At 36.5% G+C, this 27,723-nt stretch overlaps 1 protein-coding gene and 1 long non-coding RNA gene across 13 annotated transcripts in view; one reads left to right on the top strand and one right to left on the bottom strand.

Annotated features, from left to right (window-relative positions):
• Window positions 1–27,723, top strand: part of LOC131168146 (uncharacterized) — a 42,818-nt gene that overhangs the window by 14,740 nt on the left and 355 nt on the right. The window contains exons 4-7 of the long non-coding RNA XR_009140226.1: window positions 78–4,261; window positions 5,210–5,438; window positions 25,395–26,850; window positions 27,197–27,723. This is a non-coding gene — a long non-coding RNA (uncharacterized LOC131168146). The remainder of the gene's footprint in view (window positions 1–77; window positions 4,262–5,209; window positions 5,439–25,394; window positions 26,851–27,196) is intronic.
• LOC131168145 (uncharacterized) lies at window positions 2,613–27,661 on the bottom strand. 12 transcript variants are annotated; one of them, XM_058127382.1, is made up of 29 exons: window positions 27,370–27,661; window positions 22,787–24,514; window positions 22,227–22,659; window positions 20,543–20,688; window positions 20,148–20,408; window positions 19,674–20,051; window positions 19,142–19,570; window positions 18,605–19,036; window positions 18,069–18,503; window positions 17,538–17,963; window positions 17,091–17,438; window positions 16,536–16,964; window positions 16,075–16,437; window positions 15,523–15,951; window positions 14,996–15,424; window positions 14,276–14,893; window positions 14,008–14,164; window positions 12,492–12,709; window positions 12,229–12,387; window positions 11,911–12,039; window positions 11,623–11,784; window positions 11,110–11,235; window positions 9,716–10,783; window positions 8,785–9,036; window positions 8,565–8,687; window positions 7,098–8,486; window positions 6,817–6,978; window positions 3,970–4,509; window positions 2,613–3,888 (listed from the first exon to the last, which is right to left on the bottom strand). In XM_058127382.1, exons 1-29 carry the CDS (start codon window positions 27,409–27,411, stop codon window positions 3,055–3,057), a joined length of 12,645 nt encoding a protein of 4,214 aa, XP_057983365.1. In that variant the 5' UTR covers window positions 27,412–27,661; the 3' UTR covers window positions 2,613–3,054. The 12 variants fall into 12 exon arrangements, with proteins under 12 accessions (XP_057983365.1, XP_057983367.1, XP_057983366.1 ...); XM_058127384.1 differs by having other exon boundaries at window positions 2,613–3,876; XM_058127383.1 differs by having other exon boundaries at window positions 12,492–12,706.

Below are 27,723 nucleotides of genomic sequence, written 5' to 3'. Positions count from 1 at the left end.
ATCTATCCCATACTGTTATGAAAACCTTTTAAATGGAATTAGTAACTACTGAACTGTCAAATGTGGTATGGATGCAGATGCCAGTTCTGGAGACACGGTATCATGATGGATTAGAAATGGAGCTTCAGGGCAGGCAGTATACCACATCTGTGTCAAATATGCACAATGCCGAATGGGAAATCGGGTAGAGAAGAATCTGGTTCTGATCTGCAACAAATTGCTGAGGGTATTGCTGCCATGTCCAACATTGCCATGTCTCGCAAAGAGGGGGCTTTTAGAAGCTATGGAGTTTATTTTCTGGCCTTATTATGCTCCTTTCAGTGGACTAATTCTCACTGGCAATTTCTAGAAAAGCTAATGTAGGATTTATCTCTTTGTTTGTTATAAGTTTGATTCCTGCTATTTCAGATTGGCAAAGAACGCAAGCGAGCTCGTGTCACTCTTTTAAAGGAAAGGAAGAAAAACATTAAAGCCCAGAAATCAGAGAAACATTGAAACAACAGTTTCCTAAACCAGCTGCATAACCTGAATGTTTATTTTTTGGCTGCTAATTCTTGTAGTTTTGGGTAGTAAATTTTGCTTTTGTTAGTGTTAAAACTTGATATACACTGTTGGTCCACAACTTAGTAGTTTAAGCTTTTGGGTAAAGTGATATTCTAATATGGTACAAGCCTAAAAGCTAGATATACATTTTTGCTCACAATCTAATAGCTTAAGCTTTTAGATTACCACCGTTAGGATTTGAGTAATGACTTGAGCTGCTAAAGCTTTAATAATGTTGAGTGTATTGGCTGAAATTATTTAATTTAAATATTATTTGATTTTGAAATAATACATTTATCAAATAGTAGGAAAGAGAAGTCATTTAAATGAACTTTATCATCGTTTGTTTTTAGATAGTTCTAACTACTAGTTATTTATTTGAGTCATTTTTTCATTTTCATCGAAAATTCCATGAATGTAATAAAATTTGATGTGGTTAGAAAGTCTAAATTAATAATTTTTTTTGCTAACTTTCTATTCCAATTGCCACCAATATCAAACAATGAGTTAAGAAATTGGCTTAGCCATAATTGCTGCAACTTAACTGTCATATGTTATGATTACAAACATGTTATTGAAAAGTCAAATCTTGTTATTGGATTTGCATCTAACGAGTATGCGTGTTCATGATTACGAACCTTTTATGTTTCTTTTGCGACCGATAATTTCAATGTCTAGAACAATTAAATGCAAGTACAGAATACAGATAGAGATAGAGATACAATATACATGAATTAAAAGGCACTATAAATCTAAAAAATATAGGCCATGATATAAGATAAACATGAAACTAAAAATTAACTAATATTGCAATTTAAGAACCGTGTGATCCCCATATGCATCTATTCATCAACGCCTTCCCTCTTGAAGAACCGCGTTCTAACATGAGGTGTGAATTTTTGCACCGAAAAAGGAGTATTTGTTGGTGGCTATGCGTTGCTTCAATGAAGTGAACGAATGAAGCTTTTCTAGTGAATGCATTTTCATGTATTGTGCTTCCAATCAAAATACTCGGCCACAAAAAATCTCAAGTGAGGAAATGTAATGTAAATGTATTGAGCTCTGCGACAAATGTGGTCCTCAAGGAGATCAGATTTCCTTCGGCATGAGTCAACATCTGTTTGGAGGGCATACCTTTGTGCAGCTTTTGCTCAAATTTCTTAACGGAAGATAATTTGTTTTCTACTGAGTCGAATGGACAATGTAACGCTTAAAGTGCTCAAAAAACTTGGGTCCGAAGGATGAAACTTACTTTTAAATCTGAAACGCAGACTATTGGCATAATGTGAGGCAAGCTTTGAGATTAGCGAAGAATTTAGGAACTCATATTTCATTTTCCAAGGTGACGCCATTTTTTTTTCAAGAACTTGAGAATTTGTTTGAAGCTGGGATTCTAAGACAAGAAAAGAGATATGATAATGTTGCAAAGATGTCAAGTTGTGAATCACATGGAAATGTACTCAGCAAGCATATTGAAATTGTTGGCCATCTAGGTTACTTGGATGCATATTGTGTTATGTTGGGATGAGTGTTGAAAATTTTTCTATATGAATGATTAGAGGAATCTTTAATTCTCTTTTGTCAAGTGTCAAGCAATGAATTTCCAATGTTTTCCTGATATAATTGTCGACTTACTCCTTAACAGCTCATGGTTTTGATGCCAGGTTGTGCCATAACATCATATTAGGGTTCTAACTCTAAGAAATATTGTTGCCCCATTCCTTGCCTAACCTCCATTCCATCTAAGCTTGTTACAATTATAAAGCTGATAACTTGAATTTGCATTTTTTTACAAACAAATTTGTAGTTACAGTTTATATTGCATTGCATTTATTTGGGCTCCTTGTCCAATCTGATGTTGCATGTTTATCTTGCAATACTCTAAAGTTTTGGATTCAATGTCAAAATGTCTTCTACTTTGTGGCGCAGTTATAGTTATTCTGCTGATCTGATAAACATTTTTAGCAGATGTTCACCCTTTTTAATTTATGTTGATATCTTCTGGCATTGTAGTTGTCCGCACATCCGGCTGCCTTTTTATTAGTTTAATGGAAATGAGCATTTTTAAAGATCAAAACAAGAGTCTTATTGGATTCTTACTTCTTTTGCATTAATAATTGCACTGCGGTAAATCGCAATCTTTAGGGTTACATTTGACATTCTAACCTTCTCCATCTACAGATCTGATTATCATAATGGCTTTTTAAACATGTATGAACATATTATCCGCAATATTGACATTGAAAATATGCGGAGTCATGTAACTTCTTAAACTAACTCTATACAGATAATGGCCCTGAGTTTGATTCATAGTTCTACAAGCACTAATCACTTTCAAACCAACTGACTTTATGCACAAATAATGACTAACTATATAATTTACATACAAATGACTCTAACTTGATTCATACTGTAGGAAAAACACATCACACTCAAACCAATCATCAGAACACTAAACTACTAAGTGAATGATTTAACATCAAATTGCCCTCCGAACTGCTTCTAACATTTTTAATTTGATTTTGTTGACGCTGTCTTTGTGTGGGAAGATTTACCAGTGATGACTTTCTTCACTTTGGCAATTGAATGCTTGACTTTTGATCCTACACCTGAGAGTAAATTATGGGATTTCTTATGTGCAACCTTAACATCCTTGTCTCTAGAAGCTTCTACGATAATGGGGGCTTCAGAGCCTGGGTCTACCTTTTGGCCATCATTTCCTTCCTCTTCGTCATCTGTCTGTGCTTCTTCAACTTGGTAAGTTTCTGCATCTTTAGTTTGCATTTCTTCTTTGGTGTCTGTTGGTTTTCTGTCTTCAACAATGTGTCCAGCTGCTTGCTGGGATTCATTTTTTGATTCCTGTAGGAGTTCAGATAATGAAATTCCAGCCAAATCTACTGATGCGGACTCGGCTATTTCTTCATTTGTATCATACATTCTTTTCTGTTCTCTAAATTCTACTTCTTTGAGTTCTGGTTCAATCTGTGAAGCATTTCTTTGTTCCAGCTCTTCTACTCCAATGTTCTGCGCCAGTGGTTGAACTTCTGTATGGCTCATTGTGGCCATTTCATTTGGATTTGCTTCCATTGGAATTGAATTTCCTGATTCTGCATTAGTGATTTTATCTATCTGCTTGATGTCTCGAGTGATTTCATTGACTATAACAGTGTCCACAGTGCCTCTTTCTTGTACTATCCCTATGCTCGAATCCTGGATTTGAGATAAAGTACTAGACTTCTCTTTTTGATCTTCAGTTCCTCCATATTCATTAGTGTGTATTGCACTGGGATTTTCAGCTTCATCATGCCTCCTCTTGTTTTCCCCAGTTGAAAGCTGTATCATTCCCTGCATTAATGATCAAAAGTCAAGTTTTCTTTGGGGGAGCTTATTATTTGAGTTTCTGATTGCTATGATATTTATGCTTACCTCATCCTTATCTTTAGCATCCTTTACTTCTGCTGCTGCACTTACTTCAGTTGTTATTTGCTTGTCTGAATCCCATTCATGTTGTTTCTCATCCTCTGTGATCTTGCTTTCTTTGTCTGATATTTTCTTTTGTGAGCTTTCAGTGAGAGAAGTGCCTGATTCATGGCTTTGAATGGCTTGACCTTTCAGGTCTGAACTTCCTGTAGCACCAGTTCTGTCAGATGGCGACAGAGGAGATACATGCTTATGATTCTTATCTTCCACAAGGATCTCTGATTTATCAGTGACTATGGTATCAATTTTTATGTTCTCTTCATATGTTTTGACGGCTTCATGGACCAGCTTCTCTGGAGCAGGTTCAGAGGGTTCCTTGATTTTATCAACTCCTTTTTCATGTGGTGCTTCTTTAGCTGCGGCATCAGTAGTTGGAGTGTTGGGGTTTGTGTTTGGCTTTTCCCCATTGCTTGTGCTGACAATTTCCTTGTCATTGGTTACTGTTGTGCTTGGGTCATGCACAATGAATAGCATGTTGCTGTTGACCTGCATAATGGATAAAATTTTACATGAGAGAAATAATAGCAGACTAAAGAATTCAGCCTTCATCATCATTATCATCATCATCATATTGATGCGATTACTGTTAATTCTTGATTTAGATAAAACTTAAGAAAATTTTCTAGCGAAGAATAGGTAGTAGAGGAAGCCCATTCTTGAAAAGAGCATGGAGATGGCAATTAAGGGCTTGGCTTCCATAAACTGTGAGCTTGGTTGTCTGGATGTCATTGGCGTCTCATTCCCTGATTATGTTGATCTACTTGCATTTATGCAGGATAGTCTATTGGAGAAATAAATTACAGTTGTTTTATACCACTCTTGACTAGAAAGGAAATTATTTTGTACGCCTAACTGTAGTGCATATCACATGAAGATGATCCTATGCTATTGGTTGAATATTGATTGGGCTTGAGTGAAGCTTGAGCTTGCATCAAGCCCAAATTTAGTCATTTGGCAATCAGCATTGCTTTATATGGGTTTTTCCAAGCTCAAGCTTGTTCATGAGCTTACTTGAGCTTGGCAACAGGCTTTGGCTAATGCAGCATCTTATTTCTGTATCACATTCTGACACTTCTAATTTATTTATTTTGTTTGGGTTTGCAAGATCCTTCAAAAATTCAGTTAATATTCATTTGCCTCATTACATTCATACTACTTTTATGTTCAATTGGTTATGTGACTATAGCAGCATGAAGCCTGCCTCAACTATAAAAAAGGGCAGCCTGGTGCACAAGGCTCTTGCGTATGCGGGGTCCAGAGAAGGGGCGGACCACAATGGGTCTATAGTATGCAGCCTTACCTTGGATTTTTGAAAGGGGCTGTTTCCACGCCTCGAACCCGTGACCTCTAGGTCACACGGAGACAACCTTACCGTTGCGCCTAACCTACCTCAACTGTCCGTTGACTAAATCAAGGTATGAATAATGTTACCCAATCTAAGCTTGTTGAGCAATCTAGCTTGAAATTTAAAGTTGAGTTTGGCATGTGTGATTGGTTAGTATTATTTCCATTGAAACAAATGAAGGTTTTAGGAAAATAAAAGCAGTATATATCCAACACATCAACCTTCTTGAAGATTATTTCCAAATTTCAACTGCAGGTGAGGAGGATATAATGCAATCTGACCTCTTCACATAAAGTTGCGGTTTCTGTAGTGGCATCTCCACATACAACAACCTGGTTTTCAAGATCCAATTTAATCGCTGCCTTCTCATCATTCAATCCATCTACTACTTCTTTAGGAAGGCTCTTTTTGACCATCTCATTCCCATTGAAGACCGTGTAAGGAGCGTTGACAGCTTTATCTTCACCTATCATTGTCAGCACCGGGGGAGTCCTTATTAGCACTTGATATACATGGACGAGCACCAACTTGACCCAAAAGCTTAAGCATATTGGATCTTGGATCCAACCATGTATATAAACACTCATCATTCACTCTATTTTTCCAATGTGGGACAAACTTACAAGTAGAATCTCAACAATCTCCCCCTCACTTGTGAATTCCAACCACTCCCGTGAACTAAAGTCAATACTTGTTATGCAACCAACTAGGAGCCGCCGTTACTCAACCATGGGAAGGGCACGAAATCATGGGAGTCCCCTCATCACCGCTCCTCTTCCATGGCGTCTACACCTGTAGGGACACATGCATGAACACTCGAGCCCAATTTGAATTTTCACCCTTGAGTGGGAACCATATCCTTTGTGGAAGCAAGCTCAATTCTCTAGCAGTTGCTCAAGTGAGCCTTACCCTATGTCTTATGTGCCTTGGATTGCAATCCACATGCCTCCAAATCAATCCTCCCTCCGACGTCTTGACTTTATTCTGATCCATCTTTCAGGTTTGGATGATCCTTATTGGCCTCGATCACATACTTAGTCTTCCAACTATTAGCACGTCAAGAGAATTAGCTTCACACCAAGACTTTACGGTGTTACTCACCCAGAGTTACGAGCTATCGGGTCTAAAACCACTTGTTAGCACTGGGGGAGTCCTTATGGGCACTTGAGATACATGGGTGAACACCAACTTGATCCAAAAGTTTTATTGGGTCTTGGGTACATCCATATATATAAGCATATATAAGTACCTATCATCCTCTCTATATCCAATGTGGGACAAACTCAATAGTAGAATTCTTAGCAATCATCTGTTTTTGACTATTCTCACACACACCAGTGATTTTGATTTCCTCACATAACTGTATTATGGATAAATGGTTCAAATTTACAAGAAGAAAGATTTTAGGAATGAAGAAACTTATTGTCGTTTAGTACTTATTTCCTGACCTCTTTGATTTGGATTCCATTATTAGCAATCTTGAATGTTCCACTTGTCTTTCCTCCTTGATGTTCTTCAGTTGTTAGTTCATCCCCTTGGTGGCTCTTTTTGGCTGTTTCTTCACCAAGCACTGGGTGAGAGTCCTTGGCAACCACCTTTTCCTCTGCAATCTGTTTTACTCCAATTCAGTTTACAGTTTGTAAATACAAAACAAATAATTGCAGGAAAAGATGGGGAAAGGAATAAAAAATTATGGGACGATAAAAGATTGTCTTGTTCTTTATGTTACCTCTTCATTTGAAAGTTTGTTCTCAATGACATCTTTTGTATCAGTTGCTTCCTCTAGCCAATTTTCTTCAGCTCTCGACTCAGCTGTAGCTGTCTTGGAATTCTCTTCCTCGAATTTTTTTTCTTCAAATTTGGTGAGTACCTCAGGGCTTTCAACATGAGAAACATAGTCAGAATTCTTTCCTGTCTTCTCCTGCCTAAGACTTGGTGTTTCGTCAAGCTTTTCGCCCACTTCTGATAAAATTTCTTCAACTGACGATTGAGTAATAACTAAAGATTGTCCTGGAATATTCTCACTTTCTGATGGAATAAGCTCAGCAAACTTTGCCCCAGAGATACTCTCACTTTCATGAGGCTCAGGTCTTGATGTCCCATCAAAGGTCTTTTCTTCTTTCATTTGCTCTTCATTTGGGTTGTTCTTTATGTCTTCAATGACATCAGATGCCTCTGTTGAGGGTTTGAGCTCCCCAGGCTCTTCCTTTGGCAACAATATCTCTTCTATTGTCTTTGTGGACATGGAATCTTCTAGATTCTCATTTTCTCTGGTTTCATTTTCCTTTGTGTCATCTTCTGCATCCTCCTCTTTGGTTATACTTCTGTGCTTCTGTTCTTTGGTAAGCAATGCAGAGGATGCTTTTTGAAGTTGATCTTCTGATTTTTCAGCTGGGAGAGCATGTTCAATTGTGGCTGTAGTGATCTCATCTTCAGTTCTTGTTTCAACACCTTGATGCTGGGATTTTAACAATGTTTCATTAACTTCCTTTATTTCTTCTTCAAAGTTCTCCATGCTTGACTTTTCCATTGTCATGATTTTCTCAGCTCGGTCGATATTTTTTGCATTCAGATCTCTGGACTCCAACACTGCGTCAAAAGTTCTTTTGGTTTTTTCTGTATCTACATCTGGGTTTTCCACTGCTATACTCTCCTGGTCTGAATTTGCCAAGTCAGAGGTTGCTTTAAGCTTTATGCCGTCAATTTCTTCTCCCTGCGGACTAGTTTTGGTTGTTTCAATTGTTTTCAGGGTCTTTTCTTCTGAAATAATGCCAAAGGCCTTTGCTGTCTTTTCATCTAGCTGATATTCCTGCAAGCTTGCCTCTTCTGTTATTTCCTTTATGGATGTAGTATCAATCTTTTCATGAAAATTACTTGTTTCCTCTATGACCTCCTCTTTCATGCTTGCCTCTGAGATTTCCAATGCCAAGGTAGAGTCATTGAAAGATTGATTGTTACTACCTTTCTGTGTCTGTTTCTCTTCTGGTGCATCTGTAACTAGAGAAGTTTCCCGCACCCTGTTTGAATCTTCTGCAGGCTCTGAGGTTGCTGCTTCTGTCTCGGCACTGTATTCTGTTGCTTTAAGATTCTCAAAGGAAACAAGATCTGAATCCTTTACCTGCTCAAGAGATAATGCTTTATCTTAATATCATAAACAGATGAAAAGCTACCACTTTTATATTAATGTTCAGCTGACCTCATTGACTGTTTTATATTCAATGGTGACCATGTGTAGTTCCTTGCTGTCACTCCTCTCTTCTTGTATGATCTGTCTTTTGATGTTTTCACTTTCATCAGCTTTCTCGACTTTGTGAAGCACCTGTTAAGTTGATATAATTTCAGTATAGCAGACAGATTTCATAGCATATTTGTAAGAGATAAATTAAAGATAATTCCAAGTTTATTTCTTGATGAACCTCTTCAGTTGAAATGACATTCTTGATTGTCTCCTGTTTGGCCTCTGGCGCCTCATATGTTTCCTTTCCACCTTGTCGAACTGTTTGCCCAATAGTTTGTTCTTCAACAGGCGCAACATTCAGACCCTCAGCACCATTGCTGTCTTCAATATTATTGCTTTTGTCATGTGTTTCAACATGTTTCTCTTCAGCCATCAATTCAGAGGTATGTTGAAGCTTTGCATCAGGATGCAATGATTTATGATTCTTTACCTGTATAATGAGGCTCAATTTAGTCTATGATGGAAAATTAAAAATTTTAGATGGTGGCAGGGTGTTTTATAGAACTGATATCAGTATGTTGGTATGTGTTAAATTGCATTTCGCACAAAACTGGCCATCTATAATGGAAATGTCACGCATCAGCATAATGACGAATTGATAGATAACACAAGTATGGGATGTAAACTTTGCCTCATACTTTTTTGTAGAGACACCAAATCTTGCATATTGTTTTCACAGAAGACCTAATAATGAAGACATCAGGTAAAGTAGTTGAGTTAAAATGGAGAGGGTTCACGAGCTGACTGATACTAAGTCTTCTTGATGTAGTATTAGAGGTGGGAGTGGGGATGGGCAGGTATGAAGGCCACCAGCTAAAAATATCTCTCATGGGAAGGATGAGCAGAGAGCCGGTGGGGCACACTGGGTGTGGGAAGGTGCTGCACAGCAGCCAAAAAAAAAAGTATATTGCTTTTGAAATACTTCATAAAAACAATAGGGATTATTCTATTTTCATGGGACATCTGAATTCCTCCTAATTTGAAGTATCTGCTTGCTTCAAGCACGTGAGAGAGTGAGATCATAAAATAGATATTTAGAGAATTTTGCGAGCTCATTGCTTAAGTTACTAATATGGTGTAATAGAGTGAAAATGTTTTGCTTCTCTTACCTCTTCCATAACAGAAGCTTTGCATCCATGGCTATGACTTCCTGCCTCCAATTCATCTGCTGCTTTCCCGACTCCAACACCTTCATTTAAGCCACCTTCAAAGCTCTTAGAAGAGTTCTCTTCTTCTTGTGTTGCCTTATCAGTATCTGGGGATGTTGTAATTGCTTCAATTGATACAGAGGATACCTCAGATGGCTTTTTATCTTCAAATTTGTCCTCTTCAAATTCTAGTTTCAATATACCTTCATATTTTGAATCCTCTGATTTGTTAATCTCGTTGGGATTTGCTAGTTCACTAGTCTTCTGCCTCTTTGGACTTTCTGTGCTTTTTGATTCATTGCTATTATTTCTGGTGTGTGGCTCCAGACTATGCTTCTCTTTCTCCCCATATTTCTGGAATTCTTCACTTGCTCTCTTTTTCCTAGTAGATCTCGATATAGAGACATCATCTAGGTTTGTGAGCATATCTTCCTTCGACAGTGTTGTTGCTTCTGTTGTTTGTTCAGCTTCTCCGTTTTCTGCGGGCAGAGTCATCTCTATTGTTTCACTCACTTCAGTTATCAATGGCCCATGTTCTTTTGATGTCAGTGTGGAAGATTCCTTTCTTTCGTCATCTCTTTCTGTTGTTGAAGTCTCCTCATCTTTACATTCAGAGAAGCTGGAGGTTTCTTCAACTGTTTCACCATCTATGGTAGTCCCACTTGTTTCAGCTAGGTCCTCCTCATCATGTGGACCAGAACTTTCTATCTGCCTTTTGTCTTCTGGTTCAACATGGCTTGTTTCTTCTGTCGTTGCTGCAACATCTGCAGTTTCAGAATCATCACTAATAGCCTCTTCTTTCTTCAAGAGTTCCACTTTTATTTTTTCCTGGGAGCCCTCAAAAACTAATGAAGAGTTCTCAAAGAAGTCTTCATTGCCGCATTTTGGCCTTGTTTCTTCAGCTGTGGTATTTGAGGCATTTAGGTACTTAATTAACTCTGTGCTGTCCTTTAGGGTTTCAGTTTTTATTTCCTCTGCAAAACCTGTTGCCTCAGTCATTTTGATAAATTCTAGCTTTGAGTCTTCAACCTGTAAACAGATAAAATTATTTATTTAATCATCAAGAAAAAAATTATAAAGTTTAGAAGCCAATTCAAAATTTGTATATAAGCTGATATTTTCTTCAAAATTTGCACATCCTCTATGTTCATTTTACTTCATTCGTACTTCCTACTGATCCTTTGAATGCCTTTATAACACAAGAAAGTTTAACTTATGAATCAGAAAGAAAAGAATTAAGCTAGGAACTAAAAGGAGACTAAAGAAAGATAAGGCTAAAGAGAGATAAGTCCAATTGTTAAGCTCTAATTTAATATTTTCTTTTAAAAAAATCTCAATTTGACATTTAAGTTGACCTCATTTTCCTGGGAGCTCTCTCGAACTGTTTCTTTTTCACTGAACTCTATAGAGTTGTCCTTATTGTCAATCTCCTTCACGATCTGTTCCTTGGTGTCTTTGCATGCACTGGTTGTCTCAAACACCTACATGGTTGACCGAGTATCCACTTAGGCTCCATTTGCTTTGATTGGAAATTAAATCAGGAAAACAAGTGCACTGGATGTCGGGTGGGCGGGCACCAGTTCAAGCTAATAATTTTGTGTTAATGTAGTTCTGGAGCATAGTATACACTAAGGTGAACAGGATATATAGGTAGCCTGTGTTTTGAAAAATGAGTTATTATACTTTGTTTAGTTGTGGAGAAGAGCCGCCAGATTTATATGTACGGTTCTTGAGTACTAAAGGAAGCTCAAGAACAAGCATAAAGTTTGAAAAAGGAGAACAAAATAAATATATGTTTAATTTTAGAATTTTGAGAAAATAGAGATGAAGATGCTATGCATGAAGCTCCAAATTCCTATCTGTCTAACCTCTTTGTCAAATCCTTTATCCTCTTTCTCTTCTACAGGCTTTTTTTCTTCTTTATGTTCTTGAACAGATGCCTCAAAGTCATCCTTTGCTGTGTCATTTTCCTCCATTATCTGTTTTACAATGTCCTCACCTTTGTCAACTGTCTGAACTATCTTGGGTACCTGCATAGAGAGTGATTCTTCAGACTAGTGGAGTGGAATGGGAGAAAAAGATGTATAGGGCAAACTGGTAGTTGTAAAATAACAAGAAATTCCAGAGATTTATGTGAGTCTTATAGTCTGATTTACTTCTTGTTTGGGCATCTTTGCTGCAACTTCTTCTTTAGAGCTTTTGTCAATTATTTCTGCTCCAGTATAGTTTTCCTCCTCTGAAATCTGTTTTCCAATTACGCTGGTTATCTCAAGTTCCTTGCTCATCTGTATAATAGATTAAGTTTTACTTTGTGAAAGAGAATCAAAGGTTGGCGCTAGGGAGTTGGGAGTAAGACTTGGTTTAGTTGGTTAAATTTAAAAAATTGGAGAGATAGCAAGAAAACCAGGATATACATTGAACTAAACCCTATTAGACAGACCAGTTAAGTTTTTGAAATTTATTGTTAGTATAACCTCTATGCTGTGCTTCTCTTCCTCCTTTTCATTTTTTTGAGGGCTCTGACATGTCTCATTTTCAGTGGATTCTAGTGAATTATCTGTAACAACATGCTCTTTTTTAATGATATTCTCTTCAATTTCCTCACTGGTGCCAGCAATAGGATTCTCATTTACCTGCACAACAGACAAGTTTTTAACTTGTGAGCAAGAATAGAAGACTACTAAAAAAAAGTAAAAAGGGAAATTTTAATGGAAGTATCCACACTGAACAAACAAACCTCTTTGTTTATAATGTGATTTTTCCAATTCATTGCCTCGTTATCTCTACGGCATCCTTGTTCCCCATTCAGGTTAGCAGCTGCTACTGTGGTACTGCTATTTCTTCCTTCATCATCTTGGCACCTCAGCTCAGCTGCTGCTTCTCCAATGCATTCACTCATGTTGTGCTTGTCAGGAGGATTATCCTCTATCATACTTTTCTTGGCATCATCACCTGCTTTAGATGTTCTAAAGCTATAAGAGTCTGCATGTGCATGCATGTTTTGCATTTTTTATTTTGTTTATTATAGACATTGCTTCCTACCAAAAGCCTGAAGGGGCAAGTACATGAATCACACGGGCCTAGCAACTCTGTAGTCCCTCCTGTTAACATCTAATTCCTTTCTTCTAAGTTCCTAACTGTAAGCTCGCTGCTAAAAACTCCTAGCTGATAGCTGCTACATGTGTAGGTGAGTGCAAGTGTGTTTTTATTAATAAATAATAACAATACATAATTGCTGGATCCAGGTAGCGTTAGGTAGTTTTGGGGGTTATGCACTTGTGCTATATACAACTAGTATATAGCTTTTCTCTCTCTAATACCCTTCACTAGTATGATTAATATAGTACCTACAGTCTAGAGGTCTTGCAGTGGTAGGGCTGAGTTCCCTACCACTGTTTTGCATCTGGCCTCTAGCATTACTGCCCTAACAACTAGTTAGTCTCTTGCTGCTGACTAAGAGTTCCTAGGAGTTATGTTGTTCCTCTGGGTTCAGGATTCTCAAGTATGGATTATTGTAATATGGAAGCATTCACAGGTGTAAATGCTAGCGTAGGACAGTAGATGGTTTGCACTTCCTTCTGAAGATATAAAGAGCAGAATGATGAAAATGGATTCATATAACCATTCCCACCTAGACGCATGCAAGACTTTGCTGTTGTTGTAGTGACAGAGTCATTTCAACTACTGAAAGAAAACCTTTTTGTTCTTGTGTGAATGATGCTGCCAACAAGGACAACATGTTGTAGCTATACACATTACCTTGTGGGGTCACTGATGATAGAACAGAACATTTTTCAAGGAAGTTTCTTTATGCCTAAACATAACTGATATCCCCTGATATATATATATATATATATATATTTTAAATATTGTTGAGATTGGTTAATATCTATATCGCGTGGAAAGTAGAGAAGGGTAAAATTTCTGCTAAAACGAACCAGTCTATGTTAGCTCTATTTGTTGTCTCATCTGGTTGCATTTGGCTCTAGTAAAATTTTACATTGTGCTTAATAATGCCTGGCCTGTACTTCCTGTAGGACCTGTACAAACCTCCATGTCCTGACAAAAATGAACGTAATTATCCTCTATATTATTATCCTCACTTTTAAATCTATATTATATGGTATATTTTGGATCTCTCCCTTTTATGTTCCCAAGGATTGTTATGGATTTTCAGATTGATTATATTATCTTCCATTAAGAGAGTCAGCTTGGAACAGATAAGAATGTTGTAGGCATTTGGAACTACTCACATTGTATTTCAATTTTATGCCATTCTGTTTGTACCACCTTTATATCTTCTCCTACAATTTCCCCCACGTTCATGCCCTCTAGTTTCTTTATAGAGTCCAAGTCTGCACTCTTTACGCTTTTGCTTGCCTCAAATGTTTCTGCTTCTGGTTTGCGATCCTGCAGCAGAGTTATAATTCAGTGACTTAATTGGTATGGTTTGGAAAGTGAGACTTGAGAGCGTGAAAAGAAGGGAAGTCTCTAGAAAAGATCTTATTGATTGTATCCTACCTCGTCTTTTGCTACTGTATTCTTGTTGGTATTATCAGTTCTTTCTGTTTCCTCTTCTTTTTCCTGTTCTTTTTCTAAGGTTTCTTCAAGGTTATGAATGATTCCTAGCCCTTTCACAGAGGTGATTTTTTCAGCATGTTCACTTAAATCAGCTGCCTCAGTTTCCTCAGGCATTATGTTCACCTTTTCTTTGGAATTCTTTATTTCTTTTCTGCCAGCTTCAATGTTCTTGACTAGATCTAAGCCTTCTTCAAGGTTTTCTGTGATTCCTTTCTCTTTCACATGCATGATTTCTTCAGCATCTTCACTTGAATCAGCTGCCTCCCTTTCCATGGGCATTGCACTCAACTTGTCTATGAGCTCTTCTCCCGGTTCATCTTTATGCAACATTTCTTTTGAATCTTCCTCATCTTTTGATAATTTGTATTCCTTGTTCTTTTCAACCTTTACCAGTGCAGTATTGTCTTTGTTGTCCTCAGTGACAATGATACGAGATGCATTCTCATCAGTCTCCTCCATTGAATCTTGCATTGAAATTTCATCTGGGGTTTCATCATTCTGATTTTTTTCACATGCAATGGTCTCACCCACTGCAGCCATCTCAAATTTCTCAGAAATCTGCAAGAAATATTTTTTTATCAATTTAATGAAAAATGTGCAAGCTAAGTTTTGACTTTTGACAAACAACCAAAATTAATCTTAAATCTTAGTTAATCTAACCTCTTCTTTGGGCTTCTTAACTTCCTTTTTGTCAGATTCAGTGTTCTTAACTAGATCCAAGGCTTCTTTAAGATTTTCAGTGGCTCCCTCCTCTTTCACATGTATGATTTTTTCAGTATCTTCACTTGAATTAGTTGGCTTACTTTCCTCGGGCATCACATTAAACATGTGTCCAAGCTCCTCTCCTGATTCATATTTCTCCAATACTTCTTTTGAATCTTCATCATATATTGATATTTTATCTTCCTTGTTCTTTTCAACTTTAACCAGTGCAGTATCGTCGCTGTCTTCAGAGACAGTGGTGTAAGGTCCATTCTCATCCCTCTCCTCCATTGAAGCTTCCATTGGAATTCTTTCTAGAATTTCATCATTCTGATTTGTTTCACATGCAATGCTCTCAGCCACTGTAACTGATTCAGACTCTGAAATCTGCATGAAATATTTGTTTTGAATTTAATTAATAATTGTGCAAACTAAATTTTGACAAAGCAACCAAAACTAATCCTAAATTTTGAAGTCAACCTTACCTCTCCTTTGGGCTTCTTTACTTCTTTTTCTTCATCTTCAACATTCAGATCCAAGGCTTCTTTAAGGTTTTCAGTGGATGCTTTCTCTTCCACATGTATGATTTCTTCAGCATTTTCACTTGAATCAGCTGCCTGACTTTGTTTGGGCATCACATTCAACTTGTGTGCGGGCTCCTCCCCTGATTCATCGTTCTGCAATATTTCTTTTGAATCTTCCTCATGTTTTAATATTTTATCCTCCCCGTTCTTTTCAACCTTCACCAGTGTAGTATTGCCATTGTTGTTTTCAGTGACAGTGATACAAGGTCCATTCTCATCCTTCTCCTCCACTGAAGCTTCCCTTGAAATTCTTTCTGGAATTTCATCATTCTGAATTGATTCACAGGCAATGCTCTCATCCATTGTAGCTGTCTCCATCTCCTCGGAAATCTGAATAAAATATTTGTTTTCAATTTAATGTATTAGTGTGCAAGTCAAGTTTTGTGTTTGATAAGGCAATCAAAATTAATCTTAAATTTCTGTCAAACTAATATCTCCTTTGGAATTCTTTACCTCCTTTTCACCAGCTTTAGTGTTCTGAATGAGATCCAAGGCTTCTGCAAGGTTTTCAGTAGTTCCTTCCTCTTTCACATGAATGGTTTCTTCAGCCTCTTCACTTGAAACAACTGCCTTATTTTCTTTGGGCATGTGTACGTGCACCTTTCCTGATTCATCATCCTGCACTACTACTTTTGAATCTTCCTTGATGTATTCAACCTTGACCGGTGTAGTATTGTCATTGTTGTCTGAGGCACTGGTACAAGGTTTAATCTCATTCTTGTCCTCCACTGAAATTCTTTCTGGGATTTTGTCAGTTTGATCTGTTTCATGTACAATAGTCTCATCCACTCTAGCCGTCTTGGACCACTCAGAAACCTGCGTGAAATATTCATTTTCAGTTTACTGAATAAATTTCCCAGGTAAGCTTTGATGAAGCAACTAAAATTAATTTCAAATTTCTCAGTCAAGCTAACCTCTCCTTTGGACTTCTTTGCTTCCTTTTCGTCAGCTTCAATAATCTTAACTAGGTCTAAGGTTTCTTGAACGTTTTCAGTGGTTCCTTTCTCTTCCACATTTATGATTTTATCTTCACTTGAATCAGCTGCTTCCCTTTCCTTGGGCATTGCATTCAACTTGTCTATGAGCTCCTGTCCTGATTCATCTTTCTGCGAAATTTCTTTTGAATCTTCCTCATCTTTTGATAGTTTGTCTTCCTTGCTCTTTTCAACCTCGACCAAGGCAGTAATTTCATTTTCATCTTCAGTGACAGTGATACAGGATCCATTCTCATCCTTCTTGTCCATGGAAGGTTCCATTGACTTTCTTTCTGGGATCTCATCAGTCTGATTTGTTTCACAAGCAATGCTCTCATCTACTGTAGCTGTCTCTGTCTCCTCGGAAATCTGCATGAAAAATTTGGTTTCAATTTTATGAATGTGTGCAATCTAAGTTTTTAATTTTAATAAAACAACCAAAATTAATCTTAAATTTCACAGAGAAGGTAACTTATCCTTTGGACTTTTTTTTACCATCTTTTCATCTGCTTTGATGTTAACAATATCTAGGACTTTTTCAAGGTTTCCAGTGGTCTCTTTGTTTTTCGCATGAATGGTTTCTTCAGCATCTTCACTTGAACCAAATGCGTTACTTTCCTTGGGTATCATATTCAACATTTGTACAAGATCATCTCGTGATTCATCTTTCTGCAATATTTCTTTTGAATCTTCCTCATCTTTTGATATTTTATCTTCCGTGTTATTCTCATCCTTGTCCTCCATTGAAGCATCCATTGAAATTCTTTCTGGGATTTCATCATTCTGATTTGTTTCACATCCAACATTCACATCCACTCTAGCTGTCTCGGATTCCTCAGAAGTCTGCATCAAATATTTATTTTCAATTAAATGAACTAAGTTAGCCAGCTAAGTTTTGACAAAGCAGCTTAAATTAATCTCATAGTTCAGAGTCAATCTAACCTCTCCTTTGGACTTCTTTACTTCCTTTTCATCAACTTCAATGTTATTAGCTGGATCTAAGGCTTCTTCAAGGTTTTCAATGGTTGCTTTCTCTTCCACATGTATGATTTCTTCAGCATTTTCACTTGAATCAGCTGCTGCATTTTCCTCAGGTGTAGCATTAAACTTGTGCACAGGTCCCTCTTCTGATTCATCTTTCTGTAATATTTCTTTTGAACCTTCCTTATCCTTCAATATTTTGTCTTCCCTGTTCTTTTCAACATTGACCAGTGAAGTATCATTGTTGTTTTCTTCAGTGACAGAAGGCCCATTCTCATCCTTCTCCTCCATTGAAGCTTCCATGGAAATTCTTTCTGGGACTTCATCATTCTGATTTGTTTCATGGACAATGCTCTCCACTGTATCTGTCTCTGTCTCCTCATAAATCTGCATGAAATATTTGTTTTCAAATTAATAAATGTGCATGCAAGCTAAGTTTTGAGTTTTGATAAAACAATCAAAATCAACATTAAAGTTCAGAGTCAAGCTAACCTCTCCTTTGGACTTTTTTACATCCTCTTCATCAACTTCAATGTTCTTAGCTAGATCTAAGGCTTCTTCAAGATTTTCAGTGATTGCCCTCTCATCCACATGTATGATTCCTTCAGCATTTTCACTTGAATCAGCTGCCGCACTATCCTTGGAGATAGCATTCAACTTGTGCGCAGGCTTCTCTCCTGATTCATCTTTCTGCAATATTTCTTTTGAATCTTCCTCATCTTTCAACATTTTATCTTCCTGGTTCTTCTCAACCTTGACCGGTGTGGTGCTGTAATTGTTCTCTTCAGTGAGAGTGATACAAGGTCCATTCCCATCCTTCTCCTCCATTGAAGCTTCTATTGAAATTCTTTCTGGCATTTCGTCATTCTGATTTGTCTCACAGGCAATGCTCTCAACCACTGTGTCTGTCTCTGTCTCATCAGAAATCTGCATGAATTATTTGTTTTCAATTTAATGAATAAGTGTGCAAGCCAAGTTTTGAATTTTCATAAAAAAAAATTAATCTCAAAATTCTGTGCCAAGCTAACCTCTGCTTTGGACTTCTTTACTTCCTTTTCATTAACTTCAATGTTCTTAGGTAGATCTAAGGCTTCTTCACAGTTTTCAATGGTTGCCTTCTTGTCCACATGTATGATTTCTTCAGAATTTTCACTTGAATCGGCTGACATACTTTCTTCGGGCGTAGCATTCAACTTGTGCACAGGCTCCTCTCTTGATTCATCTTTCTGCAATATTTCTTTTGAATCTTCCTTGTCTTTTAAAATTTTGTCTTCCCTGCTCTTTTCAACCTTGACCAGTGTAGTATCATCATTGTTCTCTTCAGTGACAATGATACAAGGTCCATTCTCATGCTTCTCCATTGAATCCTCCATTGAAACTCTCTCTGGGATTTCATCATTCTGATTTATTTCACGGGCAATGCTCTCAACCACTGTTTCTGTCTTTGTTTCATCAGAAATCTGCATGAAATATTTGTTTTCACTTTAATGAATAACTGTGCAAGCAAAGTTTTGAGTTTTGATAAAGCAATCAAAATTAATCCTAGATTTCACAGTCAAGCTAACCTCTCCTTTTGACTTCTTCTCCTCATTTTTGTCAGTTTCAAAGTTCTTAGCAATATTTACAGCTTCTTCAAGGTTTTCAGTGGTTCCTTCCTCTTTCACATTTATGATTTCTTCAGCATCTTCACTTGAAGCAGCTGCCTCACTTTCCTTTGGCCTCACATCCAACATGTGTACAAGCTCCTCTCCTGATTCATTTTTCTGCAATATTTCTTTTGAGTCTTCCTTGTATTTTGATATTTTGTCTTCCTGGTTCTTTTCAACCTTGACCAGCACTGTATTGTCATTGTTTTTAGTGACAATGATGCGGGATTCTTTCTCATCCTTCTCCTCCAACGAAGCTTCAATGGAATTTCCTTCTTGGATTTCATCATTTTGATTTGTTTCACATGCAATGCTCTCACCCGCTGTAGCTGTCTCGAATTCAGAAATCTGCATGAAATATTTGTTTGAAATTTAATGAATAAGTATGCAAGTTAAGTTGTGAGTTTTGATCAAGTAACCAAAATTAATGCCAAATTTCACTCATGCTAACCTCTCCTCTTGACATTACTTCATTTTCGCCAGATTCAATGTTTGTAACTAGATCTAAATCTTCTTCAAGGTTTTGAATTGTTCTTTTCCCTTTCACACAGATGATTGTTTCAGCAGTTGCATTTGAATCGGTTGCCTTACTTTCCTCAGGCATAACATTCACCTTGTCTTCAAGATTCTTAGTTGTTTCATTCTTGTGTAATATTTCTGCTGAATCTTCATTTTCTTCTGATGTATTCTCTGCAGTCTTGACTTGCCTAGTATTGTCATCCTTGTTGTCATTGACTATGGTACAAGATCCATTCTCATCCCTATCATTCTGATATTTCTCCCACGCAATGTTTTCACTAGCCTCTGGTGTGTTAGAAGCCTCAAAAATCTGCATGAAAGATTAATTTTCAATTCAAAGAATAAGCATGCAAACTATTTTTTGATAAAGAGACTGAAGTTAAATATTAATGTTGATCAAGTTAACCTCTCCTTTGGACTTCTCTAATTCCTTTTTATCATCGTGATGGGTTTTGGGCAAATCTTCTCCAATGGGTTCTGGTGAGAGTTGTTCAGTGTGATCTTCGGTGTCCTCCCCTCCTGACTTCTGTGCCTCCTTTTCGTCATGTTGAATGCTCTTGACTGTTTCTTCAATAGCTTCTGGTTGAAGGCCTGTAACATTGCTATATTTTATGATCTGCCCTTGAAAAGCCTTGTCAATGCCAGTAGTGCTAGGTTTGTCATGTACCTGCATAACATATGAATCTTCACCATAATGAGAAAACACTGAAGAAAAGGAGAAAAAATGAGGTTTCTATGTGTGGATGTGTGTGTATGTGTATACATGTATTTGCTTGCATTGATTTCCATGGTAAATCAGACCTCATCATCTATATTGTTATTTTTTTCTGCTTTGTGACTATGATCTCCACTGCGTAATTCAGGAGCTGTCTCCTCCAGACTTTGCTCAATTGTCTCTTCTTCAATACTAACAGTGCTCCTAATTTTAACTGGCCCATCTTCCTCTCCTGCACCACATGTTTCATAACCATCACTTAGCAGATAGAGTATACTTCAGGTACTGGAAACAATAGAAAATAAATTTTAAATGATTTCAAATTATTATTTTTATCTGATTCTAGGTATTTTGGACCTTGGACAGTATCAAGGTAGCGTTGGTGTGAGTTGCAACCATGTCCTAGTTTGGGGTTTTGGACTTAGGTTAGTTAGGCCTAGCATGTGCATGCAGTATTTCTAGTATTGAGATATTTATTGTGAAGTTTATTCTATTGAAAGAGGTTTTTAATTTTTGGTAATCTTGGAAGCTTGGTTTGTTCATGAATAGTATATAAGATATGTAACTTTCTATTACTTACACATTGTTTTAAACATTATTCCTGAATAAAAGTATTTGGAAAATATTCTCTGCAATGCTTTTTTGTAGTCAAAAAATGAAATTTTCATTAAAATCTTAGGCCAAGTATGGAATGGGTTTGTGCGATTTAAATAAAATGATTTATTATCCATTTAAAATATGATTTGGGCATTAGTCAGTGGTGGTCAAACATTTACAAGAGACTACTTTCCTTTGGGTTTTGATCACAAAGCAAATTGCGATTTTGGAGTTATCATGGAGCCAATCATGGTTGTAGTCAACTAGGACTTTACTTAATGTATTTGGACTACTTTTACTGAATATGTGATTGTTCTTATTTATCAGGTTATCAATAATAAATTGAATCGATTTATTGAAATTTAAATTGAAATTGATTCATTTGTTTGCTATTGAATTTGGATAATCAAAATATTTTGACTTCATGTATTGTTTGAAAGACTTATTTAAATGCATTTGAGTTGGTAATTGCTTGTTCTGATTTTAACTTCAAGAGATAATCTAAATCAGTGTTCTATGCATGTTTGGCCCTGCTTGTTGTGGTAGACTCTTTAGTGAGCTGTGGCTACTGTTTGTTTAACACTTCTGTAGATACTTAGGAATGGGTTTGCATAGGACTCTTTGAGTAGTGTAATGAGAATGTGATTCATCTTATGATTTTTAAATTATTTGAGGAGTTTAATTCTTTGATTCATTATTAGGTTTGTTTCTCTGTGGTTGATATTAGGATTGTTGTTGGTGAATATTTCTCTCGTTGATATTTTTAGAGTTACACTGTGTTCTTTTGGAATTTGAGGTTTTATGCATTCTTGCAGACATTTTCAAAATAATAAATGGATAATCCTGCTATTTGTGATTTTTTTTTTTTTAAAAACCATTTGTTAGAAGGTTAGCTGTATATGCACGACTTGCTGTGTAGATCTCTTTTTTATTGAGTGTAGTAGCTGGCCATATATTGTGTGGAAGAGTGCTTCAGTGGTTGAATTCCCTTTTTCAGTATGTTGATGTCATTTCCAAGTAGTAAATTATTTTCAAGACATTACCGTCCGTGTTACTGGTTAGACCATATGATCCCTCCATATTGTTTTGGACTTAGGCTTGCTTCAGTTTTATCTGTGATGAGCATCTATTATACATGCAAAAAATAAAAAAATCAAAGTTTGAATTACTTACTTTTTGCCGTAATTTTATCCCCCTCCATATCAGCAGCATCATCCTTATTTTGTACCTCCCTTGCATCCTCGACCTCTAATTTCTTTTTGGTGTCCAATTCATAAAGCTGCACAAGTTTCTCCATCTCCACTTTGCTTTTATTTGAGATCAATTCCATAGTTTTCACACTTCTTGTAGACATATGCTCTGAAATGGTCTCTGCAATTTTGCACACTTCAGGTGGATCGTCAATCTGCTTTTCCTCTACTGTAGAGGATGTGGTTGTATCATCAACTTGTTTTTTGCTTTCTGATTTCGACACTTCATTTTTCTCTTCACCTTGCCCTTGTTCTGTTTCTTCAGTCAATAAAAGTTGCAAATCATTGCTATACCTCTTTGGGACCTCAACTTCTGCATTTTGAATCTTGTTATTCATATCAATGTGGGGGAGATCCTGCAACAAGGTTACCAAGAATTTAATTCTAAGGCAATTGTAGAGAGCACTGTCCACTTTAATGATAAAAATACAAAAATACTATAAAAATAAAACTGAAACAATATAAAAATATTTTTTTGTTAACCTTTTTTATTGGAGTTGCATTCTTAATGAAATCATCTGCATTGGTTGGTTTTTCAGCCTTCTCTATTCCCTTGAAGCTTTCTTCATTATTCTCGGCGGGTTCCTGCTCTCTAACATGTGCTATTTTTTCATCATATTCACTGGAAGCAGCTGTTTCAATCTCCTCGGAATTCACATTCAATGATCTTTCAAACTTCTCAATTTCTAGTTCATCTTGCTCGCTCTGCGCTGGGCCTTCCCCGTGTTTTGAAATACCCTGTTTACCATGCCCTTCTGCAATGATAGGTTCTGTATTACTGTTGTTGTCTTCTGCTTCTGTGACAGTAAATCCTTCCCCATCTCTGTTATCCTCATTTGAGGCCTCTGTTAAGGTCAGCTCCGCACCATCTCTCTGCAAACATGCCTTGTGTTTTATGAATGAATCATCAAGCTTTTGTTCAAGGTCTTTCACAACCTTGACCATTTCACTAGTGGTGCTATCAGCTTGGGTAGTTCTTTCAAGGACCTCATTTTGGATTTCTACTTCTTTTGGACTCTCAACAATTTCCTCTGAACCAATTACAGAACCATCTTTGAATGTCTCTTCTTTGTATGCATTCTGGAAGCTTACATCTTCCTTGACAAGAGGAGTATCTAAGCTTTTTTCTTTGTTTTCATCTTTGACTGGAATAATGTCTTCCATCTTCTCGATTGATTTAAACTTGTCAGTGGAGGTCTCTTCAAGCCTCCCTTCTACTTCAAGTCCAGCTTTTTGCAACCTTACTTCTTCTATTATCTTTGGAATATATGGGCTGTCAAGCTGGCCTTCAGCATCATTCCCAACCTCCATGGTTGCTTCTTCATCATTTTGAATGCCTGAATGACTCTTCACATTGCTCATTGAGGACTCATCTGATTCCTTGTATTTTTCCCCTCCAGAGCTCGTTTCTGCAAATTCATCTTGAATTGATGTGGGGTTGGTACTACAGGTATTGTCTATGCTTTCTTCTTTGTTGGGAGCCTCTGGTACTATACCATTATGCATGTTCAAGCTGTCTACTCTCAAATCAGTGGTCAGAACTGGAGCTTCTTCATTTTGACCTGGGGATGCCTCTTGTCTTTCTAGAACTTGCTTCCTGCATTCAAAAGCAGTATTGATATCTGTGTTTGTGCCATCTGTTTGCTCCTCCTGTGAGCAACTACTTGCTTCATCCGTACTTGGTGGCTTTTCTTCAATGGATAATTTAACATTGGTAATTTCATCAGATTGGTCAAAGATTTTCTCTTTCTCAAGAGTTTCCTCTCTTTTAACCATCACGGTACTTATCATGTCATGGTTGGTCTCACTCTTTTCTGTGCCATCTCTTTTCTCTTCTTTAAATTCAATTTTTTGCTCCTTCTGCAACTGGGTTTTGTTATCCACCGTCTCTTTCTCAGCTTGATTTGGTTTTTCATCAGCTAGATAATCTTCTGGTACTCTGCTGGGTTCTGTGTCAGCAACCTTGGCAACCAACGGTGATTCCAAAAACTTATCACCTTCTGAGGCTCCAACATTGCCTTCGAAGACAGTACTCACATTTTCTCCAAGATAACTTGCTGGTTCTGCATTTTCCTTTTTAACCATGTATGTAACAGTTTCAAGAGGTTGGTTAGGCCCACTATCTATTATCTTCAGTTCCCCAGGAGGAAATTGATCAACAGTAGTGTCCGAGTGCCCTTTTGTCAAGTCTTTGTCTTCCTTTTCTCTTTTCTGCATGGAAAAAAATTTGCAGTTACAAAAGAATATTCAAGATTATTGATCTGCAACTTGTCGAAAGCCTTCTATGACAATCATCAATGAAAATGTTTGTGCAGAAATAAGAGAGGAAATAAGCTATAATATAGTTGGTAAGTTTTCTTTCTTGTTTCTCTTTTGTTTTGCTTTGTACTGAAGCAGTTTCATAAAATGTATGGGAAACCAGAATGCAGTATAGAAGACCATGTTATGATAACCGGACCAAACCAGCTGGTTCAGCTGGTATTCTAGTCATCTGGTCCATTGTCTGGGTTGGTTTAAATTTTTAAACAGTGTATGACTTTATGCAGATGAACTTGACAAAATCTATGTAAATCTTTTCAATTTTTGTTGGCTTTAAGCAAGAGTGACAGCCAATTGAACGAGGTGCTTGCCATTCAATAGAAGTGTAAATATTATTGAAATCCTATGAATGTTAACTCTTCAAATGGATATATGTTCTATTCAATACTTTTGTGATGTCTCTGAAGACTGATTATTGAATTCTTATTTGCAATTTTCTCCCATTTAATACTTTCCTGCCTTTTTTGTTATGTAGACATGACAACTATCAGGCTTATTAAAAATATCTTATATTTATGTGTGCTTCGGCAAGTTAACCTACTGGTTGAACCAACATTGACCTACTTTCAAGTGGTGAACTTCAATATAAAATATATGCTTCTTTTTCATCTTGTTAGTACATGAATAGTGTAAGAGCGCATACATTCATAAGAATGATAAGATAAATTTTCTTATTTGATTTTTTAGAACCACCTCTAGTTAGTTCCTTTATTTCAGTAAATGTGCATGCTGCACTTATAATCAACTACTTGGCAAACTTTCTACTTTGCAGGCTTGGTGAATTGGGATTTTAATGCTGATTTCACTCCCCAAAGATCAAATGGTGATTACAGAGGAATTTTTAGCCGATCTTGAACAAGCAGTGAAGTGAAAATGAAGCTAAACATGGTGTAAGCTCAAACGTGTGGGCTAAAATTTTCAGAGAATAGATAGTTAATAAGATGTGCTCATTCATTCATGGTTGGATTGACAATCATTTGGCAAAATATTGTCTGATTGCTCTGCTATTATTAGCATTGATGATCTATGGAGATGAAACAACTGCACTTTTAGGAGCTATTTGCTATCACTTTGTTTTTTGCTTTCTTTTTCTGTTGCACTAAATGGGTTATGGCAAAGCATTTGTTCGTATTTGCTAGTTCTTTAGTTTATGTTGTCATTTTTCAAGTGTTGCATTAACAACTAAAAATTAGATTTTATTTTTGTTCACTTCTGTGTTCAATCACTGCGTACACAACCTTTTTAGTGAAGAAAAAATAAAATAGAAGTATTACTAATATTTCTAATTTTTTTAATAAATAAAATTGTCCAAAAAAATTATTTTCACCTTTTCGTTCTTCATATACAATAATCGTTCTTAGAATACTAAAGAGTTAATTTAAATATATAATCATTAAGGAAAATATTTCTGAAGAATTATTTTTATTATGATATACTTTATGTTATAATATTTTGCATTTTCATTTCAAATCATAATTTGACTAGTTCAGATTTTTTAAAATTTATTTTATTGTTTGATTTATTAAAGTTAGTGGTGCCATTAAAATGGTTGGTACCTGATAGTAAAACAATTTTTGGTGATCCAAGGATGATACTATATATAATTATTATTTTATCAGAGAATTAAAAAATTAACGTGGGTTCGATAAATGTTTTAGTTTATTTCCGTTTTGGGAATATAACCAAATAAGCTGCCGATTTCAGTTTTAGTTTCTGGTTGTTTATAAATTTTGTATGCTGATACCAAACAGATCCTTCATATATTTTTGTTGGTTTTTGGTTTTTGTTTCTCATATTCAGAACCTTTGGTGGTGATACTAAATGGCTCCTTACTATATTTATTTGATTTGCATGCTGCAAAATTGGTAATAAACTAATAATCAAAGTGTTAGTTTATTGATATCGATTATGAATATCAATTTACGTCAAAAAAAAATTCAATAGTTAAATTCTTCATCATAAAACCTCTAGATAGTTAAAAATTAAACTATTAAAGATTGAATAGGCAACAAAATTTCTTTATGTATTTATTATAATTTTCAATCTTAGTTTTATCTTAGTAGAGAGCACCTGAATACAGCATCAGACACACGTGGAGCATATGGATTCTTATAATTTTTTATTAGTTTTCTCAGGAAAATGAGTGATACTAACAATGATTTTTGTTTCCTTCAGATATCCAGGCTAGCAGCGGATCAAAGCCTATACTCTGCTCCCCAGTGACTTTGGTAAGGGCCTATATCTTTAAAAAGAGAAGAAAAAAAGAGCACAATAATTGTGGATACCTTTTTTTTTTTTTTTTAAAGATGGAAAAGGTTGCATCCCTTTCCTCTACTCTTTTAAAAGTGCTTTACTCTAGATCACTGCTTTCCGAAAGTCCATTTTGAAGAATTCTGATATTAGACTGGACGAAATTTGACATCCTAGATTCACAATTCTGCAGATCAACATTAGGTTTGCTTAAACTTAATTCAGGATATACTTCAAGATACTCACATGATATCTCTTAATCCATTATCCTTTCTCATACATGGTGTTAGTATTTGATGGTTTCATTTGAACCCCACCATGCAGAAAACAATTGTGAACTACACTGAACCAAAATCATCATAGCGTGATTCTCATTCTGATCTCAAAAGTGATTCAAAATTGTGATGCCTGCACTGCAGTGATAATGAAAAGCAGCAGCAGCAGCAGCAGAACCACTGATAAAAACTACGTGACAAAGGAAAGGTGATCTCACTTACCGTTATCGGTATGGGTTCTTGATCGTCACCCTCGGTAGCCATTTGTGTGCTGGGGAAGGGTTGAAACCAGAGAGAAGTGGCTTCAGCTTTCTCTCATTACAAGCTTCTGAAGATTAGTTGATCTTTCTTGGTCATCAACTCATGTACATGTACATGAGGATGCAAGTCCGTGAGGCTTTGAGCTTTTGAATCTGGGAATTAGATGTATATGTGACATTCTCTTTCTCTCCTCTCTTGATGGGTATGTTCCTAAAGGTGGTCAGTAGGTGACAAAATGCCACTTGTAACATGGGATTATTTGGTAAGTTGGTCCTACTGATTGGTCTTATCACATGCCCTCGAAGAACAACACAG

Source organism: Malania oleifera, chromosome 11, assembly GCF_029873635.1.
Source record: "Malania oleifera isolate guangnan ecotype guangnan chromosome 11, ASM2987363v1, whole genome shotgun sequence".
NCBI classification, from domain to species: Eukaryota; Viridiplantae; Streptophyta; class Magnoliopsida; order Santalales; family Ximeniaceae; genus Malania; species Malania oleifera.
This window is presented reverse-complemented; position numbering and strand designations above follow the sequence as displayed.

Bases quoted from the DNA above. Each gene is read 5' to 3' on its own strand.
- LOC131168145 (XM_058127382.1), bottom strand. From the start codon at position 27,411: ATGGCTACCGAGGGTGACGATCAAGAACCCATACCGATAACG. The intron at 17,439-17,537 runs GTTAGATTGACT...TATTTGATGCAG, and splicing joins TAAAGAAGTCCAAAGGAGAG to ACTTCTGAGGAATCCGAGAC. The intron at 14,894-14,995 runs GTTAGATTAACT...TATTTCTTGCAG, and splicing joins TTAAGAAGCCCAAAGAAGAG to ATTTCTGAGAAATTTGAGAT.